The sequence below is a fragment of the Rattus rattus genome, chromosome 3, assembly GCF_011064425.1.
Source record: "Rattus rattus isolate New Zealand chromosome 3, Rrattus_CSIRO_v1, whole genome shotgun sequence".
Lineage (NCBI taxonomy): Eukaryota > Metazoa > Chordata > Mammalia > Rodentia > Muridae > Rattus > Rattus rattus.
Genome location: NC_046156.1, coordinates 95,814,789 through 95,831,198, shown reverse-complemented (window position 1 = coordinate 95,831,198; position 16,410 = coordinate 95,814,789). Strand labels below are relative to the sequence as shown.

The 16,410-nt window shown below is 43.9% G+C and overlaps 1 protein-coding gene across 10 annotated transcripts in view; it reads left to right on the top strand.

The window, feature by feature from the left end:
* Positions 1-16,410, top strand: part of Med12l (mediator complex subunit 12L) — a 320,796-nt gene that overhangs the window by 77,314 nt on the left and 227,072 nt on the right. For all 10 annotated transcript variants that reach the window (XM_032898341.1, XM_032898340.1, XM_032898338.1 and 7 more), the window contains 2 exons: positions 9,686-9,817; positions 12,826-12,952. In XM_032898341.1, the coding sequence (XP_032754232.1) occupies positions 9,686-9,817; positions 12,826-12,952 (259 nt within the window). The remainder of the gene's footprint in view (positions 1-9,685; positions 9,818-12,825; positions 12,953-16,410) is intronic.

The window sequence follows — 16,410 nt, the reverse complement described above, 5'->3', positions numbered from 1 at the left end:
CTGATTATTTTTATCATTTGTGTCTGTCTGCAGCGTGTCTGTCAGTGGTGCACTCTTAGAGATCACTTAATTTGCAGATGTGGATTCTCTCCTTCTGCCATGTAGGGCCTGGGGATCAAGCTCAAGTCTTCAGGTTTAGTGGCAGTTGACCTCACCTGGCGCTGAGCCATCTCACAAGCTCCAGAAATTTTGCTGTGGCTCACAGTTCTAGAGACCACAGTCCATCACTGGTACTGGTTGGCCCTGTTGCTTCAGGCCTGTGCCAAGGCAGCATGGCACACTGGGAGAGCATAGAAGGCAGAGACAATCACTTCATGGCCTGGAAGCAAAAGAGAGAGAACTTAGATTCCCCGACCTCCTGAAGGAATGTTCCCACTAGACCTCACTCCATAAACGTCCCAACACTGGCTGGTAGCACCATGGGCTACAGAGCAAGTTTTCAACACATGTCTTGGAAGGGGAGGGGGCTCTGAAACTGTAGCAGTATCTTCACAAGGATCTAAATTTTATTTTTACATTTATTTTTACTTATTTCTCTGTGTACAGCAAACCTTTTTGTCCACTGACCCATTTATCCCGTAGACGAGGATTTTTAAACCTTTTTTTATTTATTGTAAGTGTGCATATGCGTATGTGCACGTGTGTGTGTGTGTGTGTGTGTGTGTGTGTGTGTGTGTGTGTGTGTTGTGTGCACTTCATAGCACATGTGTAGAGGATGCTGGAGGACAAAGGAGTCAGTTCTCTTTCCATCACATGACTCTCTGAAATGGAACTCAGGCTGTCAGACTTTGGAGGAAAGCATCTTTATCCACTTTGGCCATCTCACTGGCCAAAGGATCCTTAAGACTTGCTTATTGATGGATTTATTTAGTATCACATGTGTGTGCCACAGGTATGTTCCTGTGGAGGCCAGAGAGGGAGTTGGTTCCCTTGGAAACGGGGTTACATGTGATTGTGCAGTGTAGGTGCTGGGAGTCAAATTCTCAGGTTCTTTGGAAGAGCAGCAAGTTCTCTTAACTGATTAGCCATCTCTCTTGCCACCGGGGATTTAAAAAAAATTCCTTTAAAAATTATTTTATATCATAGTATTGCTTTATTTGGGCATGCTGGCTTGGAACATGCAATGTAGCCTAGACCCGGCTACAAATTTGCCATCCTCCTGCCTTAGCAGAAGTGCTAAGTTACAGCTGCATGTCACCATGCTGCCAGGCTAGTTCTGCTAGTTTCTACTAGTTTTAATGTGTGTGTGTGTGTGTGTGTGTGTGTGTGTGTGTGTGCGTGCATGCATGCACGCGCACGTGCATATCTTTGTACATGTCTCTGTGCGTGTGTGCATGTCTGTGTGCACATGTGTGCAGGTGTGTGTCTGTGTGTGTGTACATGTGTGTGCATGTATGTGAGTGCACGTGTGTATGTCTCTGTGTATGTGTGTGTAAGTATGTATGTATATGTGCATGTGTATGCAGACATTTTTTAATATAGTAGGTTCTGCCATTTTGTCTTACATGACTGCTTTATAGTTTTCTTTTCCCTGTGGAATCTTTTAGATGAGAAAAGCAGTGATCAGAGCAGAGTTATTCAGGTTCACACCTAATTCATTAGCAGGATAGAACCCCCCTCAGCTGGTAGATTTGAGTCTTTATTGTCATTGTTAGGAAGTCATTTCAGCTAACAATAAAGCAGAAGAGATCAGTGTCAGATAGAATCTCGGCGGGAGGCGGGGCACCTTGATGATCGATAGCAGAAGTTCCTACATGCTGATATTGGCACATTTACATGCAGGGGGCGTCTGTAGTGTCTGAAAGCTTCTCTGATAATTTTAACACAGTAGAATTATTATTGCAGTACCAAGGACTGTATTCAGAGCTTCACACATGCTAGCTAGATGCGTGCTCTGCCGCTGAGCTGTATCCCCAGACCTCCATGTAAGCCTCTCTACATGGAGGCACCATATCACTAGGTTGTCTGAGGTGCCTTGAACGTTAGTCTTCTTGTCTCACTACTTCCCAGAGCTGGGATTACAGAGCCGCACCATGGAGAGCGGAGAACAGAAAGGTCAAGTGCTAAGGTTAAGCAGCAAGGCTTTGCTTATATCAAGCACTTTATGCCGTTCCCACTGCATTTTGACTCCGCCTTTGCTGCTAGTTTTCCTTCTTTGGGAACTCCCTTGGCATCATTCCCACTGTGTGTGAACTGGCCTTGCTATTAGAATCTACTTCCTACCGTAGAGCATAGGTAACACAGTGGTTTTGTCTATGGCCGGGCAACTTTGTTTGTTAAGACAGTAGAGCAAATAACTTCTAGAAATTTGGATTTCTTTTATCTATATGTAACCTTAACATGTTTTCTTAACATGTATAAAGTAGTTTGTTATACCATACAGAGATTTTTGGAAAGCAACTATTGTATTTCAGTTATTTTAAATGCAGGAGATATGCACTTCTCAAGGTCTTTAGAAGGATTTATTTTTCAATTATAATTCTTGCCATGTGACTTAAGTGATCCTCTTTCTGAGGATTCTGTTTATTTTTCCATTCATACTATTTAAATGATAATTTAACTGAAGAATGGAAACATTTATTTTTGTCACGGTGCACGTAAGTGACTAATCGATTCAGATATACTTCAATATCTTTAGTTTTTGAGATGTTACAAAATCTAAAGATTGTCAACACTGGTCCAAAGGATGTACGATTAGGAAAATTCACTCCATCCTTCCACACCCTCAGAAAAACAACAACAAAACCGGGCATCAAAATATCTGAGAAATTGCTTTCAGAAATGTTCACATGTACAATAAATGCCATGCATGATGGATAGCAAATCTAGAATGTTTTTGGTTGAAATGTAGCTAGGTTTCTAGTCCAAGGAACATGACCTCGAGCCTTCTTCTCCCAGGAAGGAGCTTATTCTGTTGATGTCATCCAGCAAGCTGGAGGCCCCCCCCCCCCAAAGTTTAGGATTGGGCTTGTATACATTTTTAACATTATGTTTCCCATATATGATACATACATTTTTATTAGATGCTTTGAGCTATTTATTAGTGGCTGGGGTGAGAAAGGAGGGGGGAAGGGAGGGAAGGAGGGAGGGAGGGAGGAAGAGGCTGCAGGAGATATGTTCACAGCACAATCTCTACAGGGGTGGGGATCAGTCCTCAATACACATATGTGTCTACGACCAGCTGGCATGGCTGTTCCTTATTTTTTTCTCATAGTGCTCAGGTCCTCTCTAACCATACCATAAACAGTCTGTACTTTATTACCTCATATGATAATTCTTATGTTAAATGTGACCCTGTACAAAAGGCTTACCTCCCAGCAGTTAGACCTTCTCTGGCTTACATGGCCAGACACTTACTCAGTGCCCCATGATGTGTCCCAGCTTGAAAGCCACTCCTGGCTGTTGCCACTCCTTTGCCTGTCAGTCCCTATAGTTTATTGGTGCTATTCTACGAATGATATTTTCATATGTGACATTCTTGGTATTAAGTAGTTGATTTCATATACAAGCACATCCTTTGAGTCTGGGATTAAAGAACTGTTACCGAGAGCTTTCTTTTGTGTCCGACCTCCAGTCTTTGCACTTACTTGTTGTTCACACTAGTGCCCCACGGACTTTTATTGTTCTGTTCCCTTTAACAATATCATTTTATAATCTTGGTAGTATTTTAAAATGGCAGACCATCACACCAGATGTCTTGTGATTTCTTCAGGAAGCTGGTATCTGATTTAGCTGACATTTTGATCTTCACTTGTTAAAGCAAGGAAGATTCCTAGTTCACTTTGATGCAGACCTCGAGCTTAATGAGCCATACCTACCTAGATGCTTGTCCATTGAGAGCTGTTAAGTTCTTCATGTGTTTTAGAAGACTTTCTTTGTGATTGTGGTGTGTTCGTTCTGAAATTGGTGGCCTCGTAAGCAATAATTGTGTGTCCTGAAATAGTGGGAATTTTACCACTAGGAGTATGCTCCACTTACCAGGCCAGGTTAGCAGTGCTGTTATGTGAAAGACCGTTATAAGTTTTGGATTCTGTTTGTTGTCATTATAGAAATTATTTCTTAGGATTGTTACACATACAGTACAAGGATATACTGTCTGACTTTAGATTCTTTCAACCCATAACTTTTCTTGTCTTCCACCTCCAGTGTATCAAATGCCTCAGTGGTCCATTTCTTTGTTTCCTGCATGACAGTGAGGTTAGAGACAGAAGCTGGGGCTAGCCCAGAGACTGCAGTGGTTGGCCATGACAGTGAGGTTAGAGACAGAGCTGGGGCTAGCCCGGAGACTGCAGTGGTTGGCGTGACAGTGAGGTTAGAGACAGAAGCTGGGGCTAGCCCGGAGACTGCAGTGGTTGCTGGTCTGCAGCTTCCTAGGCTCTTCTTTCCTAGCAGCAACATTGTGCAGCAGAAGCATGCTTCCTAGTAGAGTTGAAGATTAAAATTTATGCATATAAAATTATACATACGGGGCCGGAGAGATGGCTCTTTCAGAGAAGAAGCACCCATGGCAGCTTATAACTGTCTATAATTCCAGTTCTAGGGTATCTGACACCCTTACACAGACATAGTATAATCAAAACATTAATGCATATTAAAGATAAAAATAAATCATTAAAAGCTATACATATAAAACAAGGGCCTCTTTTTTATTTCATTTTTTTTATTGAATTTTTTAATTTACATTTCAATGTTGTCCCCTTTCCCGGTTTCCTGTCCATAAGCCCCCTATCCTGTCCCTCCACTCCCTTCTATGAGAGTGTTCCCCTTCCCATCCACCCACCTCTTCCCACCTCCCTGTCCTGACATTCCCCTACACTTGGGGGGGCCGGGGTGTTGAGCCTTGGCAAAACCAAGGGCTTCTCCTCTCGTTGGTGCCCAACAAGGCCATCTGCTGTTACATATGCGGCTGGAGCCTTGGGTCTGTCCATGTGTACTTTTTGGATGGCGGTTTAGTCCCTGGGAGCTCTGGTTGGTTGGTATTGTCATTCTTGTGGGGTTGCAAACCCCTTCAGCTCCTTCAGTCCTTTCTTTAACTCCTCCAATGGGGACCCTGTTCTCAGTTCAATGATTGGCTGTGAGTGTCTGCCTCTGTATTTGTCAGGCTCTGGCAGAGCCTCTCAGGAGACAGCTGCATCAGGCTCCTGTCAGCATGCACTTCTTTGCATCAGCAATATTGTCTGGGTTTGGTAGCTGTATATAAGCTGGATCCCCAGGTGGGGCAGTCTCTGCTCCAAACTTTGTCTTCGTATTTCTTCCTATGAATATTTTTGTTCCCCCTTCTAAAAAGGACAGAAGTATGCATACTTCGGTCATCCTTCTTCTTGAGCTTCATGTGGTCTGTGGATTGCATCTTGGGTAATCCGAGCCTCTTAACCCCATTCATGAACTTTCTCTATTGCTAATCCAATCTTTTGGCGATAAATTAATGTTCATTACCACCACCACCACCACCACCACCACCACCACCACCACCACCACCACCACCACCACCACCACCACCACCACCACCACCATCTTGATATATATTTTTTTGAGACAGGATCTCACTATGTAGATCTGGCTGGTCTGAATTTACTACATAGAGCAGGCTAGCTTGGAACTGAAAAGTGGTTTGCCTATCTCTCCTCAGTGCTGGGATTCAAAGCCTGTGCAACATGCTCATCTGGCTGAGAATTAAACATACATGTATTGCTCTGATGGCATGTTTTAATGTATGCCGGGAATCGTCACCATAATTTGGCACCCTTTATGTGCTCTAGCTCAGTTCTTGCTACCCGATCCACCATTTCTTTTTACCTCATTTGCTTGTGTGTACTTAACAGGCAGATGTTGCAGAATTTCAGAACTTTGCCAGTGTAAAAGTTAGTCCTTTGCTGCTTCCAGAGACAAATCCTGCTCCCTAAACATTCCTGGGGCTCCCTTACTGAAGTCAAGTTGTTTTAGCTATGAGCTTCCGTATTTGCTGTTGTGTGTCTATAAGGTCCCCCCACTTTCCTTTGATTTATCTCATTATCTCTGACACTGCCCGTTCTTGAGGCAGGGGTCAGCAGGAGGGTTTGCTAGCATGCCCACTCCACTGATGCCTGGAGCACACAGTGCTTTTCACTCATAAGATTTTTTTTTTTCCATAGCTATACTCCCAGAGAATTATTGAGTTATTGAAATAAAGCATATGAACATTTTAAAGATTGTGTGGATATTGATAGGGATTTATACACACGAATATTACTGATCTCTCCTCCTCCGAAGTAAAATATGAGAATACATTTCATTCGGTGCTTAGAAGAGGACTTCACAGTAGGCGTTCAATAGACATTAACTGAACCAACAAGCAGTTGAAATGTGTGGTCCACTTTGTAACCCTTTGTAACCCTTATATCTAACATGTCAGTTTTGAAAAGCTTCTCTGTAGCCTAGGCAGGCCTTGTCCTTAATAACATCATCCAGCGTGGCGCTTTCCCCAGACGTTTTCTAGTTAACTTTTCACTGCAGTGTTCTCACATTCACCATTCAAACGCCAGGTTTCCGCCCCTGTGAACTTCAGTTGTGTTGTCTGCCTTTGATGCATTTGTGTAAAACTGCTTTGCACTCATTTTCAATTGACACTATAGCAACAGGCCATTAGAAGTTTGATTGGAGGACAATCCAAATCCATTCTTAGTCTCTCTGGTGAGCAAGGACACCTGAGCTTGGTTTTAGAGGAGAGGTCAGCTCTCCAGAGCTCCGTGGACCTTCAGGGATTGTTGGAAGTGCAGAGCGAGACAGAGGTGGCCGAGGCAAGCGCAGGTGATTCTTTATAGTTGGCGTACAGATTTCGGAGGAGGATGAAACCCAGCTCTGTGACCCGAGTGGCCGAGTGGTGTCTTAACTTATACAGAGTGCGTTCGGTTTTTAATGAGGGATCTGTTTCTTTGGGATCTGGGATGTGCTTCAGTCGATCCCAGCTCCTTGTGGAGAAAGATGGGCCGGTCACAGATGGTGTGGATGGAGTTTGGTAGTTTGGGGGTAGTTCTGGGATAGATACATGGCTTTTAGCCTTTCTCATTACAGCTTGAAGAATAGTAACCACTGTCAGGCTGCTGTAGTGTGGCATGAGGTCACACGTGAATTGGGCAAAGCACAGTGTCAGGTACCTAGCAGTCCTGAGCAGAGAGGTTGACATTACACCCGAAGTTTGTAGTCGACTGTTTGATTTTTGTTGTATTTGGATAGTGCTTTCCTAATTTTTACATTTATCACTATTCGTCAGAAAGCCTGTAATTTCCCTCTGTGGCCCAGTTTCAGTCTTTCTTTAAATAGACGTTAATGATTTTTCTCATACTATAAAAACTAAAAATGAAACTATAATTGCTCCATCTTGATACAAACAGTATGAGCACTGGGCCTATCAAAATGTAAATTTCTTGGTTATGTCCTAATCTGAATCTTCCCAGTACTGTTCCCTCATTGAATGTCCTTACAGAGCTCCCCTTGCCTCTGGGCTCAGCTTTTTACTAACTTCGCCTTCCTCATCTCTAGAGGAGTGTGACTTCCTGTCTCTTGCAGTGTCTAGCACTCTTGCCGTGCACACTGTAGGTACCAAGATTGGGCTCGTCGTCTTCCTGTCATTTGTATGTTGTCTATGTGCACTGTTCATTGTGCTTCACAGTGTTGTCTGTTGGCTTAGTTGCTTTCCTATTGCTGTAGTAAGACACCACAACCAAGACACCTTTCAGAGAAGTTGTTGGGGGCCAACAGTTTCAGAGAGGGAGACCATGACCATTATAGTGAGGAGCATGGTAGCAGGCAGACAGAAGTGGTGTTGGAACTGTTTCTTAGAGCTTACATCCTGAGACACAACCATAATGCAGAGGGAGGGGGAGAGGGGAGGGGAGGGAGAGAGAGAGAGAATGCTAAATGAATATATTAACTGTATATATAGTTCTGACTATGTGTTTGAATTTATACCAGGGCTTGACCCTATAACTTGGTCCCCCTTTCCTACCCTGACCTTTATGTGCTGTAGTTCAGTTTGAGATCCCCCACCCACCATCCCTATGTACCCCATATCATTGTACCCATAGACGATTGCATTGCTCAACCAAAATCAGAGAAGTTTCTTCTTGCAGTAGATGGGTATTAGCATAGAGACCCACAGTTGGACAGTGTGCACAGAGTGAGAGACTTTCGAGCAGTCAGTCCTGAAAGGAATGTCTTTTAACAAACACCCTCGCCTTAAGTCTCAGGGATCTCTGTGGAAGAGGAGACAGAAGGCTTATAGGAGCCAGAGGTGCTGGGTGATTTCAGAGAAAGTGTCCTTCCTCTAAGGGCACAACAGGGATGCACATAGGAACTCACAGGGATGGTGACAGCATGTACAGGAATGGAACAGTTTCAAACTAGACAAAAACCCCAGCATTGAAAAGGGAAGTGAGCGCAAAGTCCCACTCTAATCAAGAAGCTTTTTGGTTGATTAATCAATCAAATTGATTGATACATGCTGGGAAAGAAAAAACAGTTTTTGTTTTTGTTTTTTTCCAAATGGAGTGTCAGAGCAAATTGACTTTTAGGATTTGAATTGTTTGTATTGAAGGCCTCACATCCATTTTTATTCTGGATTCCTCATATATCTCAGGATCCACAAGCCGGGGCTTATGTGTGCCATTATGCATCATGGGATTGTGCTCATAACTGTATCATAACCTTGCTTGGGCTGGTGAATTCTAAAGCATTAAGCATGCCCAAGGTTGTATTTAAGTGCTCATGCTGTGGCCATCCAGCCTTGTAGCCAGTACGCCGCTGTTTGGTGTAGATGCTGTAAAGCAAGGGCATGACATAGAAGCCCGATCTTTCTTCTGTCATCTCTCAGTCCCACCAGCTATGACATGTCCCTTGGGTCCCTGAAGTCCTCTCATCCTTAGCCACTATAATCTGTCCCTGAACTGATAATGCTCTGGGTATAGCCACAGCGCTTTGCTGACAAGGTCTGCTTTCAGTTGTTGTTTCTTTAGACGCTTGGCTTCCCCACTTCATGTCTGTTGCATTAGTGTAATGAGTTATGCATGCACCATCAATATTTCAGCCTACCCTGTGGTTCGTTTCTTTTAATTTCTCACTGGTCACTTGATAACACATCTTGATAGGATTTTTATTGCAAATCAAGCATGGTCCACATTCTGACCACCTAACAGTGGGGCTTTGTAACAGTTGTTCAGTGTCATTGGAGTTCAGTGGTCACTTCCTTTCCTTCCCTCCCTCCCTCCCTCCCTCCCTCCCTCCCTCCCTCCTCCCTTCCTTCCTACTTTTAAAAGAATTATTTATTTTATGTATGTGAGTACACTGTGGCTGTTTTCAGACACACCAGAAGAGGGCATCAGATCCCTTTACAGATGGCCGTGAGCCACCATGTGGTTGCTGAGATTTGAACTCAGGACCTCTGGAAGAGCAGTCAATGCTCTTAACCCCTGAGCCATCTCTCCAGCCCTCAGTGGTCATTTTCTTTAAGGAAACTCTGGTGCTCTTGGATTTGTCACACATTCAGGTGAATTTTGAACATTTTTTTCTTAATGACTAAGTTGTTTTTTTCTCCTGCTTAAGTGACTTGAAAGCACCCTGCGAGTAACACTTGGGAACAAAGCTCTAAGGATTAGGTCGTCCTCTGCTTGCATTAATGTGACACTGTTGGTACATTTCTCTTGACCATTAGGTTGCCCCCAATGATGAAGCTGTGGTGACATTGTTGTGTGAATGGGCCGTGAGCTGCAAAAGGTCTGGCAAGCACAGGGCCATGGCTGTGGCGAAACTCTTGGAGAAAAGGCAAGCAGAGGTTGAGGCAGAGGTAGGTCTGCTTTTCTCTCCTTTTATGCACGATAAACATATGTAACCTTGTATACAGCGTGAACTAACTTTCTGACACTTGAAGCCACCTCATGTATCCGTAGACTTGAAAACATTTTCTAGAGACAGGATTATGACATCATAGATATCAATCTGAATTATTTTTTAAGATTACGATTTAGTTCTAGATAGAATCATTAACGCCTCAGATATATATGACTAAAAAACACAGCCAACATTTATCAACGTTAGCCACTGTCGAAGGGGAATTTTCTAAGTGTGCTTGCTTGCTTTTCTCTTTTTTTTGTTTTTAGTGATAGTGTTTCTCTATGTTCCAGGCTGCCCTGGAACATGCTCTGTAGAGCAGGCTGGCCTCATCCTCAGAGTTTCACCCGCCTCTGCCTCCCTAAAGTGCTGGAGTCCCTGGTGGACACAGGGAGTGAGTGTGATCTGTTGAAGACAAAGGCCTGCCTCCCTTGGTGACTTCTGGCCTCCTATGCTGTTCTGCTTTTACTCTCTTCTCCCCACTCCTGAACACAGGTCCCAGAGTGGGTTTTTAGAAGTGTAAACAGATCATAGTTCCCCCTTCCTGAGGTAGACAGAGCTCCCAAAGGCCCACAGAGCATCCTTTGTTTGTTTCACCTGCCTGTCCTATAACATCTGGTGCCTGCTGTCCTCCGGGCTACAGTTCTATCCCTAATCTCAGTTGTTCTGTTCCCTCACCACATACAACTTACTTTTATTTTTGGGCCTTGGTTCTTGCTGTTCCCTCTGGATGACAAATTCTGCTCCTGATTTTCATGCCCAGTGTCTCTCTATAGAGCACCTCTCTTTCCTTAACTATCACTTCCTATGGAGCATCCTCAGGCAACACATCATCTCCTAGGTGACGGTAAGTCTGCTATCACTGTGGGATCAGTGTCACCCCCTAGCAGCTCTTAGCACACCACTCTGGTTTACTGCAGTTCACTGCCGCACAAGTGAATGCAGAACGTGTGCTTGTTACTGTTTAATGTCTGCCTTCCCCTGTCAGAGAGTGAGCCTCACGACAGTGACCTTGCCCATCCTGGTCAGGGTTCTGTGTCTGGCCTCCTGGGTAGTGGTGTGAATGGATAAACGTCCACCTGGGTCTCCATAAGGTCGCTAGTAACTTCCTTTGGAATTTTGGGGAATAGAAGGGGAAGGATACTCTGACAGATATCTTCTCTCCTGTTGGCAAGGTGGTGTTCCTCAAAAAACAAGACATCAGGTTGTTGCAACTGGAACTTGAAGATACTGTGAAGATAGTGTGAGGGAATGGCCACTGTACAGTGTAAACAAGGAGGCCTTTCAGGGTTGTTTTCTACACATGAGGAGCAGGCTGTGGTAACCGTAGTGACTGACTAGGCCTCACCAGCTAGAGATGTATTTCTCACTGGTTTGTAACTCTTTTAGGTTGTTTCTTTATCTTTTTAATGTTAGTTTTATTTTCCCTCTGTTTTTTGTAATGAATGCACATGCACACCCACATATAACCTTTTGGAGAAGTTCACATAGAGCTAAAGTAAACCTATGTCTAAAACATGTATTTCTTAGAGATGGCTAAGATAATAATTTCTGTTATTATTGGAATCATTAACATTTGGCCTTTGCAAACAGGATAGACTGAATGACTGGTATTGTAATACAATATTCTTAATAATTCTATTAAAGGCTAACATCAAAATAGGAAACTTCAAAGATGTATCAAAAAGAATAGAAATGACGGTTCTGGTTACAGCTAAACAGTCTAGTCTCCGGTCTTAGTAAATTCTGTAGCAATTAGAAGTTAAAAATCTTTTCTAGATGTGTTTCGTAAACCACAGAGATTCTTAGAGGGCCTAGGAAATGCTTTTGGTAAAGTGTGATGAATAAGCAAAATAATGTTTTTGGAAGAACTGTTTGCTTTTTCAGTTTATACCTCCTGTTACACTTTCATAAATGCATCTTCCTGATACATGCACACAGCATAACATAATCAGATACATAGCCACGTGCCAGTCAGTCCAGAAGACTGTGATTAGGCATGAACTCAAACTCTTCCTCCTTGCAGAGGAGTAAAGAACATTATATGGTACTGTCTTAGTCACAGTGCAGAAGTTACTGTGTAGGACAGGGCTATACTGTAGAAATTAATGTTTATATAGATCATGTTCTTGGAAGTTAGCTGAATTGTGGAGTGTTGTCCTCTTTTAGAAATTACGTTTACTTGCTTGGTTAGAGTCACCGAGGGAAAGGCCATCCAGAGACTGCCCCACCTAGGGATCCATCCTATCTGCAGACACCAAACCCCAACACACACTATTGCTGATACCAAGAAGTGCTTGCTGACAGGAACCTGGTATAGCTGTCCTCTGAGAGGCTCTGCCAGCACCTGACTAATACAGATGCAGACACTCACAACCAACCATCAGACTGAGTCCAGAGACCGCAATAGAAGACTTAGGGGAAGGACTGAAGGAGCTGAAGGGATTGCAACCCCATAGGAAGAACAACAATATCAACCAACTGGACCCCCAGAGCTCCCAGGGACTAAACCACCAACCAAAGAGTACACATGGAGGAACACGTGGCTCTAGCTACATAATGTAGCAGAAGATGGCCTTATCTGGCATCAATGGGAGAGGAGGCCTTTGGTCCTGTGGCGGTTTGATGCCCCAGCATAGGGGCATGCTAGGGTGGTGAGACAGGAAGTGGGTGGGTGGGGGAGCACCCTCAAAGAGGCAAAAAGGACAGCAGTTGGGATGGGGGTTTTGGGGGGAGGGGAGACTGCGAAGGGGGGGAAGGCATTTGAAATGCAAACAAATAAAATAACCAATTTTAATAAAATTGCATTCACTGTGGTAAGTGGTCCTCAGCTGTCTGAACTCTCAGTTGTATATTTTTTCTGCGAGGTCAGCTGTGTGTAAGAGCTCGCTGACCGTCACCTGTGGTAACTGCGCCGGCCTTTGCTCTGCTGACCCGCTGGTCTTGTTTGTCTTTACCCTGTAGAGATGTGGGGAATCCGAAGTCCTAGATGAGAAAGAGTCAATTTCTTCAGCATCCCTTGCTGGATCTAGTTTGCCTGTTTTCCAGAATGTTTTGCTGAGATTTTTAGATACACAGGCCCCATCGCTGTGTAAGTAAAGGAGGTGTTTTGCGTTTGGGTGTGGGTTTTCTCTCTTCCCTCTCCTCTGCTCCTTCTCTCCCTCCCTCCCCCAATTCTCCCTTTATCTCTAAGCCTTCTCTTCTCTGCATCTTATCTAAGGTTCTTATAATCGGTTTCACTAAGCAAATGTACTATATTTTTTTTCCCCAGTGGGTCAGTGTAGTTATTTTTATATCAGTGAGATATTCAAAAACTTTAAAATGTAAAAGTTTTCTCATAGCCTTATATTTGGTGAACTAGTTCCTGTATTTTTGAGTCTCTCACTGCAGTAGAGGGTATTGTCCTGTGACGTTTAACTCTGCTCAGTGATGATAACACTTTGCTTTTGGAGCTGCCTTCTAACCTCCTGGTTTCTAACTGTTATACTCAAGGGGATGGGGGGGGGGTGGCGGCACAGACCCGCAGCCTACAGGAGCTGATGATGCATGGGCGTGGCTTCACCATTCCCATGATGATGGATGGGCGTGGCTTCACCATTCCGATTGGGATGTCTCCATCTCCTTAAGCTGATGTCCTCTGACTTTGGTGCTGGGAATTTGAGAGTCTGTGGAATTAACAGCCACCCATTAGGGTTACTGAGGGTGAACAGTTATGAACAGCATTAGCTTGCTCACCATTATTGTGAGTTACACAAATGAGAAAGTATGACAGCATCTTGGGGACTATCTAGAGCAACACAAAAGTGTCAGGGTGAGGAGTGATGTAGAGGAGGGATGGCAGAGGGTTGTGGAAAAGTGGGAGTAGCACACTGAATACACGTTATTATGACTGACTGGAGGACGGGCCTTGTTTAGGCTGAGTGGAGCCTGACTGGATCTTTGGGACAAGCAAGGGGAGGCTTTCTTTTAACCAACTGGAGGCCTTACGATAAGCTTTGGGCAGTGGTTCTTAAGATTCTCAGTGTCGCTGCCCTCTAACACAGTTCCTCATGGGTTGGCCTTGGGAAAGCAAGTGTTTGAGCAGTTCAAGTGGTTTGAATGTAGGAAGCAGGAAGATGAGGAGGCAGGGGAGAATTCCCTGATAGCAGAAAGCCAGGCACGGGAGATGTCAATCATCTTGGATTATCAGGAAGTGCACATTTGTTCCAAATTTGCTGCCTCTACCCATTTCAGTTGTCTTTGGGGAAAAATGTTTTCTGTCCTTTGCCTCTTCTGGGTCACACTTCCTGCCTGAGAGACTCCATCAGTGTCCCTGAGAAGAGGCAGCTTGTTGTGAGAGAGGAGACACTGACTTACAATGTTCAGGGAACTGAGAACACAGGCTTTTGAAGGAGTTTTTTGTTGTTTGTTTGGTTTTTGTTTTTTTTTTTTTTTTTTTTTTTTGTTTTTGGTTGATACTTATGAAAGGAATTTAGCTTTGTAGATCTTATCCGTGAAGTTTTCTAAACTTGTCCCAAAGGTTCAGATATATTTAGAATGTGGCTGCCATACTGAGAATCATAACGTGAGCTACACAGATGGGTTAGGAATTAAAGGGAAAAGGAACTCCCGAGCTGACTGCTGGCCTGGTGTCTGTTTTTATTTTCCTTCTTTTGTTTACGTGGGTTAGCATTAGTTACTTTTCTCATTGCTGGGATGAGATGCCTGAAAAGGGACACTTAAGGCAAGGTCTTTTCCCCACTGGAGGCTCAGGCCAGCACGGTGGTATGTCATGGCTCCAGGTGCCTTTGAGGCAGCTGCTCGTCCTGTCCTCAGGAGGCAAATGCTGGTGGTTAGCTCACTTTCTTTTTATTCAGTCCAAGATCTCAGCCAAATGGAATGGTGCTACCCACACTTAGGGTCTTCCCACTCCATCACAGTCCGGAAACCCCCTCCCATACATGCACAGAGCATCTTCTTTTTTCCATGATGATTCTAAATCTTAATCTCCTTTATAGTCAAGACTGGCCCTAACAGGATTCCCCATCCTGGTCCTGCCCCCTTAGTATTTAAATTGTTTTGTTATAAAGACTTATTTGACACAGTGCACACAGATACCTGGAAGAGGCAGCCCTTTCAGTGTAGTTAAAGCCAGCCCCAGATTGTTTTAGTAATAAGAGAGGCTGTGCTTCGGACGGCATTAAGAGGCGCACGGTCATTAATTTTCTAGGAGCCACTATCATTAAACTTGAAAACGTGTTTAGCATATCGGGTTCACATTTTCCAGTTATAACTGTGCAAAAAAAAAGCCTGCCTGTCAGGGCTATTGAGAAGGCTCTGCAGTTAAGAACACCCATTGGTTTTCAGAGGACCAGGGATGGGTCTCAGCACTTGTTTTCAGTGGCTGGCAGCCCCCTGCAGCTGCTCCAGGGCATCCTAAACCCTCTTCTCACCCTCGAGTGCACTCACATGCTCACACTGAAAAGAAACTTAACCTGCCTGTCAGTGCTTTAAACATGTTAGTACCACAGCAAATGTTTGAATAAAACTTAAAAGGTGAAAATTACCAATATTTTTCTTTGACACACTGTATGTGCATACAATGAATTCTGGTTACTCTCACTGTCTTAGTATTTTTGTTGCTGTAATGAAACACCGTGGCCCAGAAGCTAGTTGGGGAGGAAATGATTTATTTAGCTTACACTTTCATATTGTTCTTCATGGCCAAAGGAAGCCAGGATAGGAATTGAAGGAGGTCAGGAACCTGGAGGCAGGAGCTGATGCAGAAGCTGTGGAGGGTGCTGCTTACTGGCTTGCTTCACATGGCTTACTCAGCTTGCTTTCGTATAGATGCAGGGCACTAATTTAAATAAAAAACAAAAACAAAAACAAAAACAAAAAAAGCCTTACAAATGGATCTTATGGAGGCATTTTCTCAATCGAGGCTCTGGGATGACTCTAGCTTGTGTCAAGTTGGCATAAAACCAGTCAGGACCACTGACCCCTTGTCAGCCTGACACACAAGCACATCACTGATAAGCCACACTCTTTCTTTCTCATCCCTAAGATCTCACATTAAAAACATAACTTTAAAAGTCCCATAGTCTTTGCAAATACGAACACATTGAAATTTTAGTCCCTTTAAAATAGCCAGTCTCTTAAAATTTAAAATCTCTCAACTGTGGGCTCCAGTAAAATTAAAAAAAAAAATCAAATACTTAGTTTCTTCAAAAGGGAAAAATCAGGGCACAGTCATAATCACATCCGTTCCACCTGTCCCGTGTCTGGGATCCACACATGATCTTCTGGGCTCCTCCAAAGGGCTTGGGTCACTTCTCCAGCTCTGCCCTCTGTAGCACACACAGCTTTACTTCTAAGCTCTGGCTGGCTCTACTCCCCTGCTGCCACTGTTCTTCGTGACTGTCCCATAGTGCTGGCATTTTCAGAGTGCTAGGCACTTTGACCAACAGTCTTTCATTGGCTCTTCCTGGTGTCAAGACTCAACTTCTCTCCTGTTCCCCGTGACCCCTTTATGCCTTCAAAACCAGTATGACCTGGGTGACTTTCACA